Genomic DNA, 15,511 nt, shown 5'->3' on the forward strand with positions numbered 1-15,511 from the left:
CCTGATAACTAGAGGACAAAAAAGAAATACAGCCCTTATATGGAGTCAGTTGAAGTGTCTGTGAAACAGTGAAGTGCCTTTGCCTGAATCAGCGTATTTCCAAGGTCTAGGCTGTCTCTTCACTTCTAATCTTCTCATATACCATCTAGAAGAATTTGCTTTTATCTTTCTTGCTATGTAATCTCTAGGTTATATCTAAAATTAAGCCACATCCATAAATTACTTATTGAAAGTGTCTTCATAATGAAGTGTGGAGCACAGCATCTTAGTCTCCCTGGTAATTGATGCATTAATAGACCTAATACATGTGTGGCCTTTCTTTCTACCAGTAATATGTACAGGACTCAAGGAAATCATCAGGTGAATCCAAACAAAGGCTATTCTGTAAATGAAATGGCCAATACTCTTCAAAAATGGCAGTGTCCTAAAAAGATATGGCAAAGTAACTATTCCTAGCTAAAATGAAATGTAACCCCTGACGAATGCCACATGTGATTTTTGATTGCTGACTACTCCGGGAAATCACCAAAATGGCAAAGATGTGATTTTAAGTTGGGAAAACTACTTAGAAGAATCCAACTAGTAAATTATACTAAGTGGTAGAAGTGGATAAGGTGGTTCTGGATGTACTTTGATGGTCATTAAAATTTGACTTTTTTAGATTAGGCAAGAAGCACATTAGGATAATTAAGAAGCACATTTAGGATAATTGGTAAGATCCCTTAGGAAGGGAAACCACAAGTTTCTTTTGGAACCTATCAAGCAGTTGTCACCACAAAAAGGAGACTATTTGCAAAATAAAAAACCTTTTGTCTTTGAAGGGTTTGCACCATCAGTTTTACTGGTAGGAATTGAAATACTGCTCTAGGTGTTCAATATACAAGGGGTAGCTGAGGCAGTGTCTTTTCAAGCACTGCTTTAACCTGATGCCAAGGATAAATCTTTAATAAAAAGCCACTAGTTCTTAAGGGGTGCTTTAGAAGTCCTTGAGGGGCTTAGTATCACAATGATTAGGAGACTCCAGAAGCATTCAGTGGGCAAGGGCTGACAAAGGTGCTAAGTATCTTCCAATATGCCATAAAACAATCCTTCACAAAGAATATAATCCCATAAGGTTCCCAAGTATTCGTGTAGCTGAAAACTTGAGCCTAGAATTTATTTTTCAAATGAATCCCCAGAAGTGTTTACATGGGTGTTAAGAACACTTAATTTTCCAGGAATGTAGTGGTTGTATAAACAATCTACATTAGAACATCATATTGACTTAAGTATACACGAATTTCACTTCTAGATAATCACAAAATAAAAGGAGGTATTACACCTGATGAGGTCTAAGCCCATGTTCTTAACTGACATTCCTTTGGGCATGGTAGAGGGCAGTAATCCATGAAAGGAGGGGGGAGTCTGCTGGAAGACCACTGGTTAGGAAATGAATCTTAACACTAATCAGTTCCTGATGTTATCAAACCACTGAAATCCTAGGGCTTACTATTGGACATGCTTCTTGCAACCTGAAAATAGTAGCCCTAGTTTCGATGCTAGACAAAAAGATTGTTGAATGGCTTTAGGTCAGGGAATTGGGAAATACGATTCATGTCCTTTTCCTGAAGCTAAATCTCAGAACCTCACTTCTCATAAATAGGAGATCAAGATGCTTTTCATTTATTTTTAAAAATCCATACTGGATCAAAAAAGCAATCAAGGATACAGGTGCCAGACACAGGCCAGAAGGTAGCTAGAAAAGTATGCCTTAGGAAAGTTAGGGAGCCCTACTACTACCTTTTTTAAAGCTGCACTTAACATCTATTTTCCCATTGATCTACCTTCTCCTGCCCTACCTCCCAACATGGCACAGCTGGCTTGCCTTGCAAGGCCTCAGTTGAAGAATCCCTCATACACATAGGCTGGTTTAGCAGTTTCAACTGACTGGAAGGATCTCATCCCCATATGGTCTGAGAGGGCATTCCAGGTTTATGGGTAAGTACCTTCTTTATTGAGATGGTTTCACCTCTTGAAAATATGGCTACTAAAGCACAAAACAGTGTTTTTATAATGATCAATAAATCATCTTCCCCTCCCTTTACATGCAGTTGAAAATTAACTAGGGACAGAGTACTGTGAACTTTGTATGGTTGGAATTCTCATTAAATGATCATTAGCTAATGGTTGCTGAATTTACATATTAAGGAAATTATATATAGAATACTGCAAAAACACAGTAAAAGACTGAAATTTGCCCATTTCTGCTCAGGAAGTTTCTTCACTCCCAAGCGTCATAATTTGACTCCAAAGTTTATTGGTATTACTGTTTCTCCTCCTTTTGATCTTCCTTTTGTTCCCCAGTGCCAGAACTTCCAGAGCCTTCTCGCTCAGATGCCATCTGTTAAGAAAATATTGGAGAGCAACTCATTTAAAGTGGACAGTTTGCTCTTTGATAAACTAAAAAAGGGGGCATATCCTGCCTATTCTACTCTCCCTCCCTTCTTGTACTCTATTGATGGTTTCTGTGAGTCCCTCCCTTTGACTGCCATCACCGCCCCCTCCCAAAGCAGAGTCAAGAAAGCCAGAGTATTTCCAACTCCAATATTCCCAGTTCTATAAACGGCCATGTAGAGTGCCACCAGTGACAGTAATTAACAGCAGTTCTATTAAGATGAAGTTAGGCACAAATTCACTCAACAAAATGTCCTTGTACCTTTTTGTATGCCATTTCGAAGAGCTTCAGTGATGCTTGCTGAAGGGAAGATGCTGCCTGCCTTATGTTTTCTCCCGTTTCACTGTCTTTTCGAGCCAGAAGTTCCCTCATTTTGGAAATCTCTTCTTTTAGCTTGTTGCACTTAAAAACAAAACCAAACTCTTTCTCTGGGTTTCTTATCCCATTTTATGTAGAGTAATACTCAGAAACATTAAAAAACAAATTTCTATCCTTGACAGAACTCCTCTTTAAAAGTGTATCTCAATTTCCTTATTTATCAAATGGCCCCAACTGAAGTCTGTGTGAAAAATGTGAATAAAAAGCCCGAGAAACAAAAACACCACTAGATTCCTATCAAGATTCACACAGAAAAACAAACTTCATTGACACTGGTGACAATGCCTAACTTCTTGAACTATTTTAAGAGAGGACTCACTTCATCAGCAGGCAACTGGTCCTTGAATTCTTCCATTTTTGTTTCTGTGTCATGAATGATTCCTTCAGCCATATTAACTGCTTCAACTCGTTCCTAGGAGAAATTATAAATTTAGTATGAAGACTTCCCAACCAACCAGTTAGAACATGCTGATACATAATTACATAATAAAGACAAATTACTGTGGTCTGAAGTAGTCTAGGATGTCTGTAAGTGATTTTATCTTATTGTATAACACAAAAATTTTGATGTGGAAATGAGAGTAAGAAAAGCATTCCACACAAAAGTTAGGAACAAAAAGAGAGCAAGGACAGATTCAAAGACAGACTAGAAAATCAACAATACATGTCCAAACTCCCACTTTCAACTGCAACTCCCAGTTGCAGAGGCAGAAAATAGTTACCTTCTTTCGTCGGTCTTCCTCAGCATACTTTTCTGCATTTTTAACCATATTTTCAATATCATCTTTGCTTAACCCACCAGAAGACTGGATCACAACTAGAGTGAAATAAAAGCATCTTGTTACTTCCCAGATAAAATTATCTGCCTCTTTCTCTGTATTAAGAAAAAGAACACTCCTGGGGCACCTAATGATTCAGCTGGTTAAGCATCCGACTCTTGATTTCCGATCAGGTCATAATGGAACAATTCATGACCTCGAGCCCCATGTCAGGCTCTGCACATTGGAGCTTGCACTCTCTCAAATAAACTTAAAAAACAACAACAAAACCCCACCAAAACTTAAAAAAAATATTCCTGTTCAGAGTAGCCAATCTTGATGTATGATGATGAAGTATTATGTATATATATTACGAATAAGAGAAATACCGTTGTCCTATAACAAACAGAAGGAAACCAAGGATCTGAAATCCACAAAGACCATTTGTTCTGCCTGCCTACCAAAACTTCAGCAATCCAGAAGCCCAGTGCTTGCCCATTTGTGGTAATAAATACATCTGTTAATGTGAATCTGATGACCAAGGAGAAAAGGGGCAAAAAGGACTCATTGCCTCCCCCAATCCCCCCGAGGCTGGGAGAAAACACATGCACAATCTAGAAGGTCTAGTTCTCAGAGGAACTTCAAGGTCCCTTGTCTCTTAGAGTCTGATAAATAAGAACACTTACTCTGCTGCTCACGTCCTGTGCCCTTATCTTTGGCTGAAACATGTACAATCCCATTGGCATCAATGTCAAATGTAACTTCAATCTGAGGGACTCCACGAGGGGCTGGGGGAATTCCAATCTAAAATAGAGAAATATGCAGCATTAAAAGCTCCTCTCTCAAGAGGTCCGGTGCCCTATTTCCAAACCTATATATACAGTCTCTGGGTAAAGTAACTTGTTCCTGGGAGCAACAAACTATACTTAAAATGTATAAAAACACACATTTATAAATAAGAATAGTAGTTTCATTACTACCTGAAAGAACCAGGGCTTAAGCCAGTGAAGTTGGCTACAGCAAGTAACCATAATGACCGTGTATACCTAAGGGACACGCTGAATGAGAGGAAAACTGTCCATCATTGTTCACTAAGAACCAATAAACAATGCTCACTAGGAGCCAATATCAAATGCCTTAAATTAATAATTGGGGAATTTTTCCTAACTAACATTCTATTTCCCTAGCTCTTATATTTACCAACTTCCTAAGGCATCAGGAACAAGCAAAACTTTCAGGAAAAACTGAAGCCATGGGTATCCAGTTGCAAAATTCATCTGTACACCGAACTAAGGTAACACAGACAAGGTCCCTGTGTTTTAGTTTTGGTAATGTTATTAAGAATTATAATTTAGTCTAAGTTTATAGAAAAAGCAAAGTACTCAGGATTCCTGATACCTACCAAAGTAAACTGTCCAAGAAGTTTGTTGTCTCCAGCCATCTCTCTCTCACCCTGACACACTTTAATCTCCACTTGAGTCTGACCATCAGCAGCTGTAGAAAACACCTAAGAGAGAAAAAAAAAACTCTGGGTTGGCAGTCTGTTTAGGCTACTCCCCTTAGAAAAATGCAAGCCAAAGAAAGAAATTCCCATCTCAACACTTAAGAATCCCATGTTCAGAACAAAGGCTTTTGTTTTTGCAGGGGAATAGGATTAGTACAGCCAAAGAGTATACAGTAGCTATTGTTTCAGCTAAGCAAATGCACTAAACAAAGATGCAGCAGCATTAGCAAAGGCGTCCTCAAAAGGAGCTAAAGAAAATGGGATGTTGAAACATGCTCATTTGAGGAAAGAGGTCAGAGACATGACATGTATTTTATGCTCAGTCACAGGAAGTCACCACATAGTTTTCTTCAGAATGATGTATTGGCAATACATCACTGAACAAATAGCAACAGCCATTAGCTATAACAGCTTTTCAGAAAAACAAATTGGGAAAGTCAGTAAACAATTCAGAATCTAAGACTAGCAAGCCATTGTCCAGATAGCCCTGGCTTGGTATCTCAGCATCTCCATCATTCACCCATAAGACAAGCACCCTCCCCTAATCTTCGCCAGGCCCTTCTTTTTATTGCCTTTGAGAACAGAAGAAAACAAGGAAATTAGTCCCAAACGATGAAGCTCCTTTTGGAAAGTTATTTTAATACGGTGAAGGACACCACTGATACCTTCCCTAAAATTACTGCTAGCTAACAGGTAAGGAGAACATATTCAGGAACCAACAAAAAAAGAGAACAAAAAGCAAGATTCTTAGCACCCACATTCACCTAGTATGGACTCAAAAACAAAAAGCAAAATGTCCTAGGAAAAACTAAAAAAAGTGGGTATAATCATGTCCCTCACAGAACCTATAGTCTCTGTGACAACGGAGGAGTAGGTGACTCTTACCTGGCTTTTCTTGGTTGGAATAGTGGTGTTTCTGTTGATAAGTTTGGTAAAAACACCTCCCAGAGTCTCAATACCCAGAGACAGGGGAGTGACATCCAGGAGCAGCACATCTGTGACATCACCAGCTAACACACCTCCCTGAATGGCAGCTCCAATGGCCACAGCCTCATCAGGATTGACTGCTTTGCTTGGGGCTCGGCCAAAGAGATCTTGTACAGTCTGCTGAACCTAAGCCACCAAGAAAAAAGAACCCGTCACCCACTACCAAGGGCAGCTACCCTTGGGAAGGGTAAAAGAGCACATGTGTCCCAAGACCACAACAAATCTCAGGATAAGCTGCTTCAGATCCAAGAATGTTCACTCACGTTACTATTTCATATTTGAGTTCTTCTTAATGACCTCAGTGTGTCAAATACAGGCAACACTCATATCCTTTACTTGAGCATCAGTCATAGCCCTTTTTAAAAATTTTTTATTTATTTTTAGACAGTTCAACCAGGGTAGAGGAGCAGAGAGAGAATCTCAAGTAGGCTCCATGCTCAGCGTGGAGTATGAGGCGGGGCTCAATCCCACGACACTGGGATCATAACCTGAGCTGTAATCAAGAGTCAGACGCAAAACGGACTGAGCCACCCATGCGCCCCATTTTGTCCTTTTAAATTTGAGAAGGAGCTGCTTAACTTTTGTTACTGGGTTTCCTATACAACATATTAAATTAGAAATACAGGCTGCAAGACATCAAGACTTAGATATAGTTCAATTCCCCTTCTACAGATCAACTAAAAACCACCTTAAAAGAGCAGTGCTAATTCAATAATTCAACATTGTTGCTAATGTGAGGCATGTTCTTCTCTCCAGCTTATTTTACTAATGTTAGAAAAAACTGCTACTTAAACAGCATCTGGGGTAATTTGTTAACATAAAGATATTTTCCTGGTCCAAAGCCTCCATTTTTTTCTCCATGTTTACTCTGTGCAGATTTTCCTAAGCCCATGAACTCCAAAGGAAATTACTATTCTATTCAAGCTATACAGCAAAAATGACACCTTCAACAGGTTGTGCTCAGTCATTAGTTTTCCACACACCTATCTTATCAGAATGATGTGTTGATAAATAACATGCATCATCGCACAAATCTCTGTTGAGGTGATGCAGTTAGAAACCCAAAATATTATGCTGTAAACACATGTATCCCAAACTGCATGTAGAGACTAGATAGTACCAAGGTTTTAAGCTATCTCTGATCTCCAACTTTGAGAAATACTTGGTTTATAAAAATATCCCAAGAATGAAGTTCAGGATCTTCCATGCTACCACCCAAAGACATTTTGCCCTTCCTGATCCTTTTTCTGAAACCCTTTTAAAAAGAGGCCACAAAAGACCTCTAGTGAGGGCATAAATTGCGTTCAAAGATCCCTTCAGGTCACTGTGGCAGAAAGGCCATGTACTCATGTTCCTACACAAATCATCTATCCAGAGAAAACATTATGTGCTTGCCCTCTCTGCTTTCCATGCCAAGGATTCCATGGGTCCATACCTTGGGCATCCTAGTCATGCCACCAACAAGAATCACTTCTCCTATGTCACTCTTGCTGACTTCTGCATCTTGCATGGCTTTTTGACATGGGGCAATTGTCCTCTTGATTAGATCCGTAACAATCCCTTCAAATTGAGCCCGGGTCAGCTTCATATTCAAATGCTTGGGTCCAGAAGCATCCATCGTAAGATATGGCAAATTGATGTCGGTCTGCAAAGGTAGCAGGGAAAGCAATACTGGTGACGTTTCTTTATTACTTCAATTAAAATAAGACCATACCCTCACGAGGAAGACTTTGAAAGCTATAGAGAGAGTAAACCCACTTTGAAGGAATAGCCACAAACACAATGACTCTTTAAGATTCAACTCCTGCTCAGGTCATGATCTCAGAGTTCAGGAGGTCGAGCCCTGCGCCTGGCTCTGTGCCTGGGATTCTCTCACTGCCCCTTGCTCATTTACACCACCCCTCCTTTTCAAAATTAAAAAGATTCAACCTATGATCTTCCCAGAGGCAAAAATTTTAGAATCTGTTATCAACAATGAAGAATGAAATAGTGGGACTGAGTCGGTTAAGTATCTATGACCCTTAACTTTGGCTAAGGTCATGATCTCACAGTTTGTGGGTTCGAGCCCCATGCTGGCCTCTGCACTGACAGTGTGGAGCCTGCTTGAGATTCTCTCTGACCCTCCCTTGCTCACGCTTTCTCTCGCTCTCAAAATAAACTTAAAAATGTACACACACAAAAAGTAAGTCAAAAGCATGCTCTGAACCAAATAACTTGCCTCAAGCCAAGGCTTTCTAAGTTTCAGGAAGATGGTAAGGAAGCTACAGAAATACTAAAGATACCTACACCAGGATTGACTTTACTGCCATCACATTCATGGAAAGCAGCAAACGCTGCTATAGCCATACCATAATAAAGGTATCCTAATAGGGCCTACATTCAGACTACTTAGACTAACCAAACTCCTCACTAAACATGCGGAAACACGTCTCAACGTGGACCCTCAGGAACAAAATTGTACCTCCCCTCCAATTTCATATCAAAGCAAGGCTGAAGCAAGGCTGGCAGGAAACAGACTGAAAGGGAGCAAACCCATTACCATCTCTCATCAGGTAAACTACTTTTGGCATTTAAATGCTTAATAAATAGTGAACGAGTTAACACATCTTTTGTAGGAACAGTGCTACTGAGTATTGCTTTAAAGAACACCATCCATCACTTCTCAGCCTTTTGGCTAAGATCAAGTGTAAAGAACACCACTGACGATTTCCTTCTTTCTTTGCAACATTATTAATAAACTAAATCAAAAACAATTAAATTAGCTAAACTAATGCAATCCAGGGGGTGCCTGGATGGCTCAGTTGGTTAAGCATCTGACTTCAGGTCAGGTCATGGTCTCAGCGTTCATGAGTTCCAGCCCCACATCGGGTGAGCTAGAGCCCTGCTTCGGGATTCTCTCTCTCTCTGCCCCTCACTCACTTGTGCTTTCTCAAAACAAAAAAAACAACCAAGCAAACTTTAAACCAATGAAATCCAACAGAACTTTCTGTGGCAATGGAAATGTTCTGTATTTGTGCTGTTCAATTTAGCAGCCACTAGCCACGTATGGCTCAGCATTTGAAATACGGGCAATACAACTGAGGAATGCAATTTTAAATTTTTATTTAATTGTAAAAGCCCACACACGGACATTGTATCAATGCAATTCTATATGCTGTATGGTAATGACAATCTGAACAATTCCAGGACTCTCAATCCTCAAAACCCAGTTTGTCACTAAGCTTTGTCGCTTCTCAAATTCAACACTACCTCTATTTCACTCCAGTCCAAGTCCTTCCTCTCACCACCACCTGACCATGTGCTACAGCCTCCCAATGTTCTCCCACTTCCACTCAGGCTACCTCTGCTACAGGACCCCTCCTGACCCCAAACAAATTTCCACTCCACCTCTGCCAGAGCACTTTTCACAGACCCATATCTGGCCATGTTACTGCCCTTAATTTAGGTTTTCACTAGGGTGTCTGGGTGGCTCAGTAGGCGGATCATACGACTCTTGATCTTGGGGTTGTGGGTTTGAGCCCCACGTTGGATGTAGGCACTACTTAAAAAAAGAAAAAAAAAAAGTTTTCACTGGTTTATATTCCCTCTTCTCAGAATAGACCCAGATCCCAAATCTATCAAGCCTCTACCCTCAGGTTCTGCAGTTACCCTGCCTATCTGCTCTTCGAACACACTAGCCTTTTCTCAGAGCCTCATACTTACTTGTCCTAGTATCTTTTCCTGATCAACTCATCTCACCGAGCACTCCTTGTGAGGTCAAACACCTCTGTCAGCTTTCTCTTACAATTAGAAACCAAACTTTGTTTTTTTACCACATTAGTAACTTACTATAGAATACTATTTATAACATCTCCTAAACACGTTTCAATTTAGTAATCCTCACAAATCAAAGAGAGAAACTGGCACTATTATTCTCATTTTGTAGGTAAGAAAACAGAAATGTTAAATAATTTACCTAAGGCCACAGATAGTAAGTGATGAAATAGGACTTGAATCCCAGCAGTCTGCCTAGGGAGCCACTCTTAACCTATCACATTACTTCTGGTTTGACTGTTGTTAATCTCACGTCCTAATTAATACCTATCTCTCCACACCACACTGTAAACCCACAGAGGTAATGCTTCTAGGAATTTATTCTGGAGATTTACAATTACACACGCACAAATATTAACATACAAGAATGCTGAACAAACTTTGTTGTAATATCAAAATGCTGGAAAACAATCCAAACTCTACCAGTAAGATACAGTCACAGTAAAAACCAACGTCACCCTCCACAAATTGTCAACTCCTGGGACGAATTTTAAGCTATCTTCTGGCATCCCATAGTTTAATTCTAATCCTAACCACTGTATGTTGCAAAGTTCTGCCACTCTGTATGACGGCAGGGATAAAGTAACACCATTAACACCATGGATAACTCTTGTATAACTCGTCATAGCTACTTTAAAAAACATTTCTTTAAGGTGCACTTGAGTGGCTCAGTCAGTTGTGTCCAAGTGTTGATTTTGGCTCAGGTCATGATCTTGTGGTTCTTGAGTATGAGCCTTTTATCGGGCTCTGCTCTGAAAGAAGCCTGCTTGGGATTCTCTCTCTGCCCCTCCCCTACTTGCACTCTCTCAAAACAAATTGAAAGAAAAAAAAATTTTTTTAACGTAAAAAAAAAAAAAAAAAAAAAATCCAGGTTCAAAAGAAAAAAACCCAAAAAACAAAAACCAAGTTTTTCCACATTGGATCACTCAGTACGGGTGATCAAATCATCAACTCAAGGAGTGACATGCTCCGCTTTCCTGCTGCCACTTGAGAAACCAGAAACAAATTTGCCTTTCAACTACCATGTTCATATAGTTCTATTATTAATGCCTAAGGCAAAGTGAAGCTTCACCTCTCAGAACTGGAGCAACACAGCCTAAGACTTAAACAGATGCTGGGCAACTCTAATGCTAACAGAAATAAATGTGCCCAAGTGTATATACCCCAGCCTTCAGCCAGGTTTCATAGCTCACTTTCTGGATTGCTGATCCAAATAATTAAATGAGACAATTAGAGACTCACACAAAGACATGTCTTAAGTGAAGACATTAGCAATTATGAGAGAAACCTATTATTTCTAGGCTAGTGATTCCCATTTTGCACACTACTAAATCTAGATTTTAAAATCAGAATCTTGGGGTGCCTGGGTGGCTCAGGTGGTTAAGCATCCGACTTCAGCTCAGGTAATTATCTCACAGTACGTGAATTCAAGCCCTACATCAGGCTCTGCGCTGACAGCTTGGAGCCTGGAGCCTGGAGCCTGCTTCAGATTCTGTGTCTCCCTCTTTCTCTCTTTGCTCCTCCCATGCTTGTGTTGTGTGTTTCTCTCTCAAAAATCAATAAATGTAAAAAAAAAATTTTTTTTTAAATCAGTATCTTTAGGGGTACATGGGTAGTTCAGTAGGTTGAGTGTCCCACTTAGACTTAGGTTGTATCTCATGGCTCATGGGTTCAAGCCCTGCATCTCATGATGTTGAGATCGATCCCATGTCGAGCTCTGCACTGAGTGTGGAGCCTGCATGGGATTCTCTCTCCTCCCCTCCTGTGCTTGTGTACTAAGAATAAACTTCTAGGAAAAACCAAAACCAAAACCAAACAAAAATACACTGTTCCTTTGTTCATGGACAGGCTTTTACTGCCACCTAGAAAACTATAAAAGATTAGATAGAAATTGCACCAAGAATATGCTATTCAAATAAACTAAGGCTGGAAACATTAAGACTGTTGGGACTCATCCACATCCCACCTGCACAGATGAGGAGAGTTCACACTTAGCCTTCTCAGCAGCTTCCCGAACCCTCTGAAGTGCCATGTTGTCTTTGGTCAAATCAACCCCCGTCTACAAAATGAAAACACGTAATACTAACGTTAATGAGGTGACGAATACTATTTAGACTACAACGATAAGGTAGGATAACTTAAAGTAAAGCCCTGTCTTTATAAACAAACATGAATCACTCGCTGCCCTTAAAAGTCTGTAGGAAAAAGAAATCTTATTCTTCAAATTGTGTCTGGAGCCAGAGGGCTGATCTAATCTTAGTTCTTTCGAGCCATTGGGTTCTGGATCCAAATAGGAGTGCCCAGAATTCCTCTTCCAATATTATACAGAGTACCATACCCTCTTCAACCTGTTGTGGATTCCCAAGCTAAAGCTACAACAACCAGAATGGTTCAGTCTACCCGTGAAACTGAAACGCAATTCTTTCAGTGCTGTTCCATGTTCTATTAAGGGCAAAAAGTCATAAAGCAAATAGTCATCTGAATAAAGAAATTCTCACCATCCCAATGTCTACATATGAACTATACTGGTAACCAACCTCTCTCTTGAACTCCCTCACAATGTGTCGCAGCAAGGCCTGGTCAAAGTCTTCACCACCTAAGAACGTGTCTCCATTGGTAGACTTCACCTCAAACACTCCTTTCTGAATTTCCAGGATAGAAATATCAAAAGTTCCACCACCTAAATCATATACAGCAATTCTAGAAAGACAAAAGAGGTGGTCTTAAGGGAGAACACCTATCACTAGGGTATAAATTTTAACAACCAAAGGAACATAAACCTGATTATTTTCCCTGTAGTATAGTTAATTATAAAATTGGATAACTGCCTAAGTGACAGGTATATGAACATGTGGCACGAATAGCTAACTGTAAAATATAGAGCTGAAATACATTTTAAAACTGGGGTGCCTGGGTGGCTCGGTTAAGCGTCCGACTTTGGCTCAAGTCATGATCTCAGGGTCTGTGAGTTCAAGCCCCGCGATGGACTCTGTGCTGACAGCTCAGAGCCTGGAGCCTGCTTCAGATTTTGTGTCTCCCTCTCTCTTTGTTCCTTCCCCGCTCCTGCGTGCTCTCAAAAAACATAAACATTAAAAAAATAAAGCAAAATTGACGATATTCAATCACTTTTTCCTTAAAGTAGGCTCCATGCCCAGTGTTGGGCTTAAACTCACACCCCCAAGATCAAGAGTCGCATGCCCAACCAAATGGTCCAGCCAGACATTCCCAAAACCATACTTTTGAACAAATACTTGCCAATATGCATGCTAAGGGGGGAAAAATGATCACAGCCCAGTACTTCCATAGGTGAAGTCCCACAAACCTGGGTGGAGTTTACTGCACAAACTTACATTTTATCTTCTGATTTGTCTAGACCATAAGCCAGAGCAGCAGCTGTAGGTTCATTAATTACCCGAAGCACGTTTAGTCCAGATATCTGGCCAGCATCTTTAGTGGCCTAAAAAAAAAGAAAAAAGCATTTTCCACCTTGTGTCCTAAATATCATCAATACAGTCTTGATATTTTCAGAATGTCAAATGAACTCACCTGTCTCTGGGAGTCATTGAAATAAGCTGGAACTGTGATCACAGCATTTTTTGCTGTATGCCCCAAGTAATTTTCTAGAAAAGAATAAAAAAATGAAATACATTCATGACATTCTGTCCTATGAAACAGGTAAAAGAATTACTAATGTAGGGGTGCCTGGGTGGTTTAGTCGGCTGAGCGTCCAACTTTGGCTCAGGTCATGATCTCGCGGTTCATGAGTTCGAGCCCCGTTGTCAGGCTCTGTGCTGACAGCTCAGAGCTTGGAGCCTGTTTCGGATTCTTTGTCTCCCTCTCTCTCTGCCCCTCCCCTGCTCACGCTCTGTCTCTCCTTCTCTCTCAAAAATAAATAAACATAAAAAAATTAAAAATAATAATAAAAAAAAGAATTACTAATGGAGCCTAACAACCTGGGTCGTCATCCTGGAGCCACAGACAGTGCTCATCAGTTTTTTTCTGCATGTGACCTAACACAGAGAAACCCTGTAGGAAAATGCTCCAATTAAATCAATGGTTGAAAACCCAAGATCTCACCTTTAACATTATAGTGAAGGTTCAGCAGCTATAACGACCTATTCTTACACTTAAAATAGCCACGAATTTCTCCAAATACGAAGTTTTACCAAGAGAGCCAAAAGGTTAATATGTAGTCTTTCAGCTTTCAATACAGAACACCACTCCTCTATATTGGAGAAGATAAATAAGCCCTGTTAGGAAAACTTTGAGGACAAATTCAGTATGTAGGGAAAATGTGAAGAGTAACAAAATTTTGCCAATTCTAGGTTTTCTGCATAATATTCACCCCAGACTCACACAAGGGACACTGGAGTATATAAGTTAGGAACCATCCAGTTCTTCAAACTTGACAGATAGGAACCAAACCTTCTCACCTGCAGTCTCTTTCATTTTCATCAACACAAATGCTCCAATCTGACTTGGAGAATAGAGTTTTCCATGAGCTTCGACCCAGGCATCTCCATTGGAGGCACGGACAATTTTAAAGGGCACATTTTTACTGAAAGACACAAAAATTTTATTTGATAAAAATGTGCCAGTGCAACCTACCATGACAAGGCTACCATATACCATGAATGTCCATCTTTCATCCCAAGAGATCCATGGCCAAAAAATGACGACTTAAGAAATCCATTTAATGAAAACGTTTAGAAAGCAATCATTAACATCTAAAAACATCCTGGTTACACCTGAAGATTCTTTCCACCAAACTAAAGATCTGTGCCCCTGCTTTGGAAATTATTAAGAGTTACCAATGACCCAGCAAGTCCATTACTAAGAATCTACCAAGAAAAAAAGAAATGAAAACACATCCTTACAAAAACCTGTACATGAATTTATAACAGTATTCTTTAAGTTTATTTATTCTTTTCAGTAATCTCCACACCCAAGATAGAGCTTGAACCCACAATCCCAAGATCAAGAGTTGCATGCTCTTCTGAGTCAGCTGGGTACCCCTATGGTAGTATTCTTAATAGCCCTCAAATGCTCATTAACTGACAAACAAAATGCTGTATACAACTGACCCTTAACAGAGGTTCTAACTCCACCAGTCCACTTATATGTGGATATTTTTGAATCTATATAAAGTATTATAAACATATTTCCTCTTCCTTATGATTTTTCTCTAATGTACTTTGTTGTAATATGATATATAACATACACAACACACAAAATGAGTGTTAATTAACTCCTTATGTCATCAGTAAGGCTCTGGTCAACAGTAGGCTTTTAGTCGCTAAGTTTCTGGGAAGTCAGAAGTTATACACAGATGTTCAACTGTATAAAAGGTTGGCACCACTATCTCCTGTGTTGTTCAAGGATCAACTGTATGTTCATACAAGTTGTTGGCCATGAAAAGGAATAAAGCAGGGATAGGTGTTTTAGCATGGAAAGACTCTGAAAACAGCTGATTCGCACATGATGTGGCCTTATGAATTTAACACCAATTTACATGGTCCAAAAATGACTAGCCAAATCTTCGTGTCACATCAATACATGGAAAAGACCTAATATGTGAAGGCAAAAGCTAATGTTTTTGAAGGAGGTATCCTTTCAGTAGGGCAGGACATGCCTCTA

The 15,511-nt window shown here is 39.8% G+C and overlaps 1 protein-coding gene and 2 non-coding genes across 5 annotated transcripts in view; all 3 read right to left on the reverse strand.

Annotated features, from left to right (window-relative positions):
• Window positions 1-2,276: 2,276 nt before the first annotated feature.
• Window positions 2,277-15,511, reverse strand: part of HSPA9 (heat shock protein family A (Hsp70) member 9) — a 42,497-nt gene continuing 29,262 nt past the window's right edge. For all 3 annotated transcript variants that reach the window (XM_042984833.1, XM_042984830.1, XM_042984839.1), the window contains 13 exons: window positions 14,308-14,432; window positions 13,421-13,494; window positions 13,225-13,331; window positions 12,412-12,574; window positions 11,841-11,933; window positions 7,497-7,706; window positions 5,960-6,187; window positions 4,973-5,077; window positions 4,257-4,374; window positions 3,535-3,629; window positions 3,132-3,224; window positions 2,696-2,836; window positions 2,277-2,380 (listed from right to left, as the gene is read on the reverse strand). In XM_042984833.1, the coding sequence (XP_042840767.1) occupies window positions 2,303-2,380; window positions 2,696-2,836; window positions 3,132-3,224; window positions 3,535-3,629; window positions 4,257-4,374; window positions 4,973-5,077; window positions 5,960-6,187; window positions 7,497-7,706; window positions 11,841-11,933; window positions 12,412-12,574; window positions 13,225-13,331; window positions 13,421-13,494; window positions 14,308-14,432 (1,630 nt within the window). In that variant the 3' untranslated portion in view covers window positions 2,277-2,302. The remainder of the gene's footprint in view (window positions 2,381-2,695; window positions 2,837-3,131; window positions 3,225-3,534; window positions 3,630-4,256; window positions 4,375-4,972; window positions 5,078-5,959; window positions 6,188-7,496; window positions 7,707-11,840; window positions 11,934-12,411; window positions 12,575-13,224; window positions 13,332-13,420; window positions 13,495-14,307; window positions 14,433-15,511) is intronic.
• LOC122232344 lies at window positions 5,389-5,457 on the reverse strand. Its single transcript, XR_006209700.1, has one exon. It is a non-coding gene; the product is annotated as a small nucleolar RNA SNORD63 (small nucleolar RNA).
• LOC122232340 lies at window positions 7,017-7,091 on the reverse strand. Its single transcript, XR_006209694.1, has one exon. It is a non-coding gene; the product is annotated as a small nucleolar RNA SNORD63 (small nucleolar RNA).

The sequence above is a fragment of the Panthera tigris genome, chromosome A1 (genome assembly GCF_018350195.1).
Source record: "Panthera tigris isolate Pti1 chromosome A1, P.tigris_Pti1_mat1.1, whole genome shotgun sequence".
NCBI classification, from domain to species: Eukaryota; Metazoa; Chordata; class Mammalia; order Carnivora; family Felidae; genus Panthera; species Panthera tigris.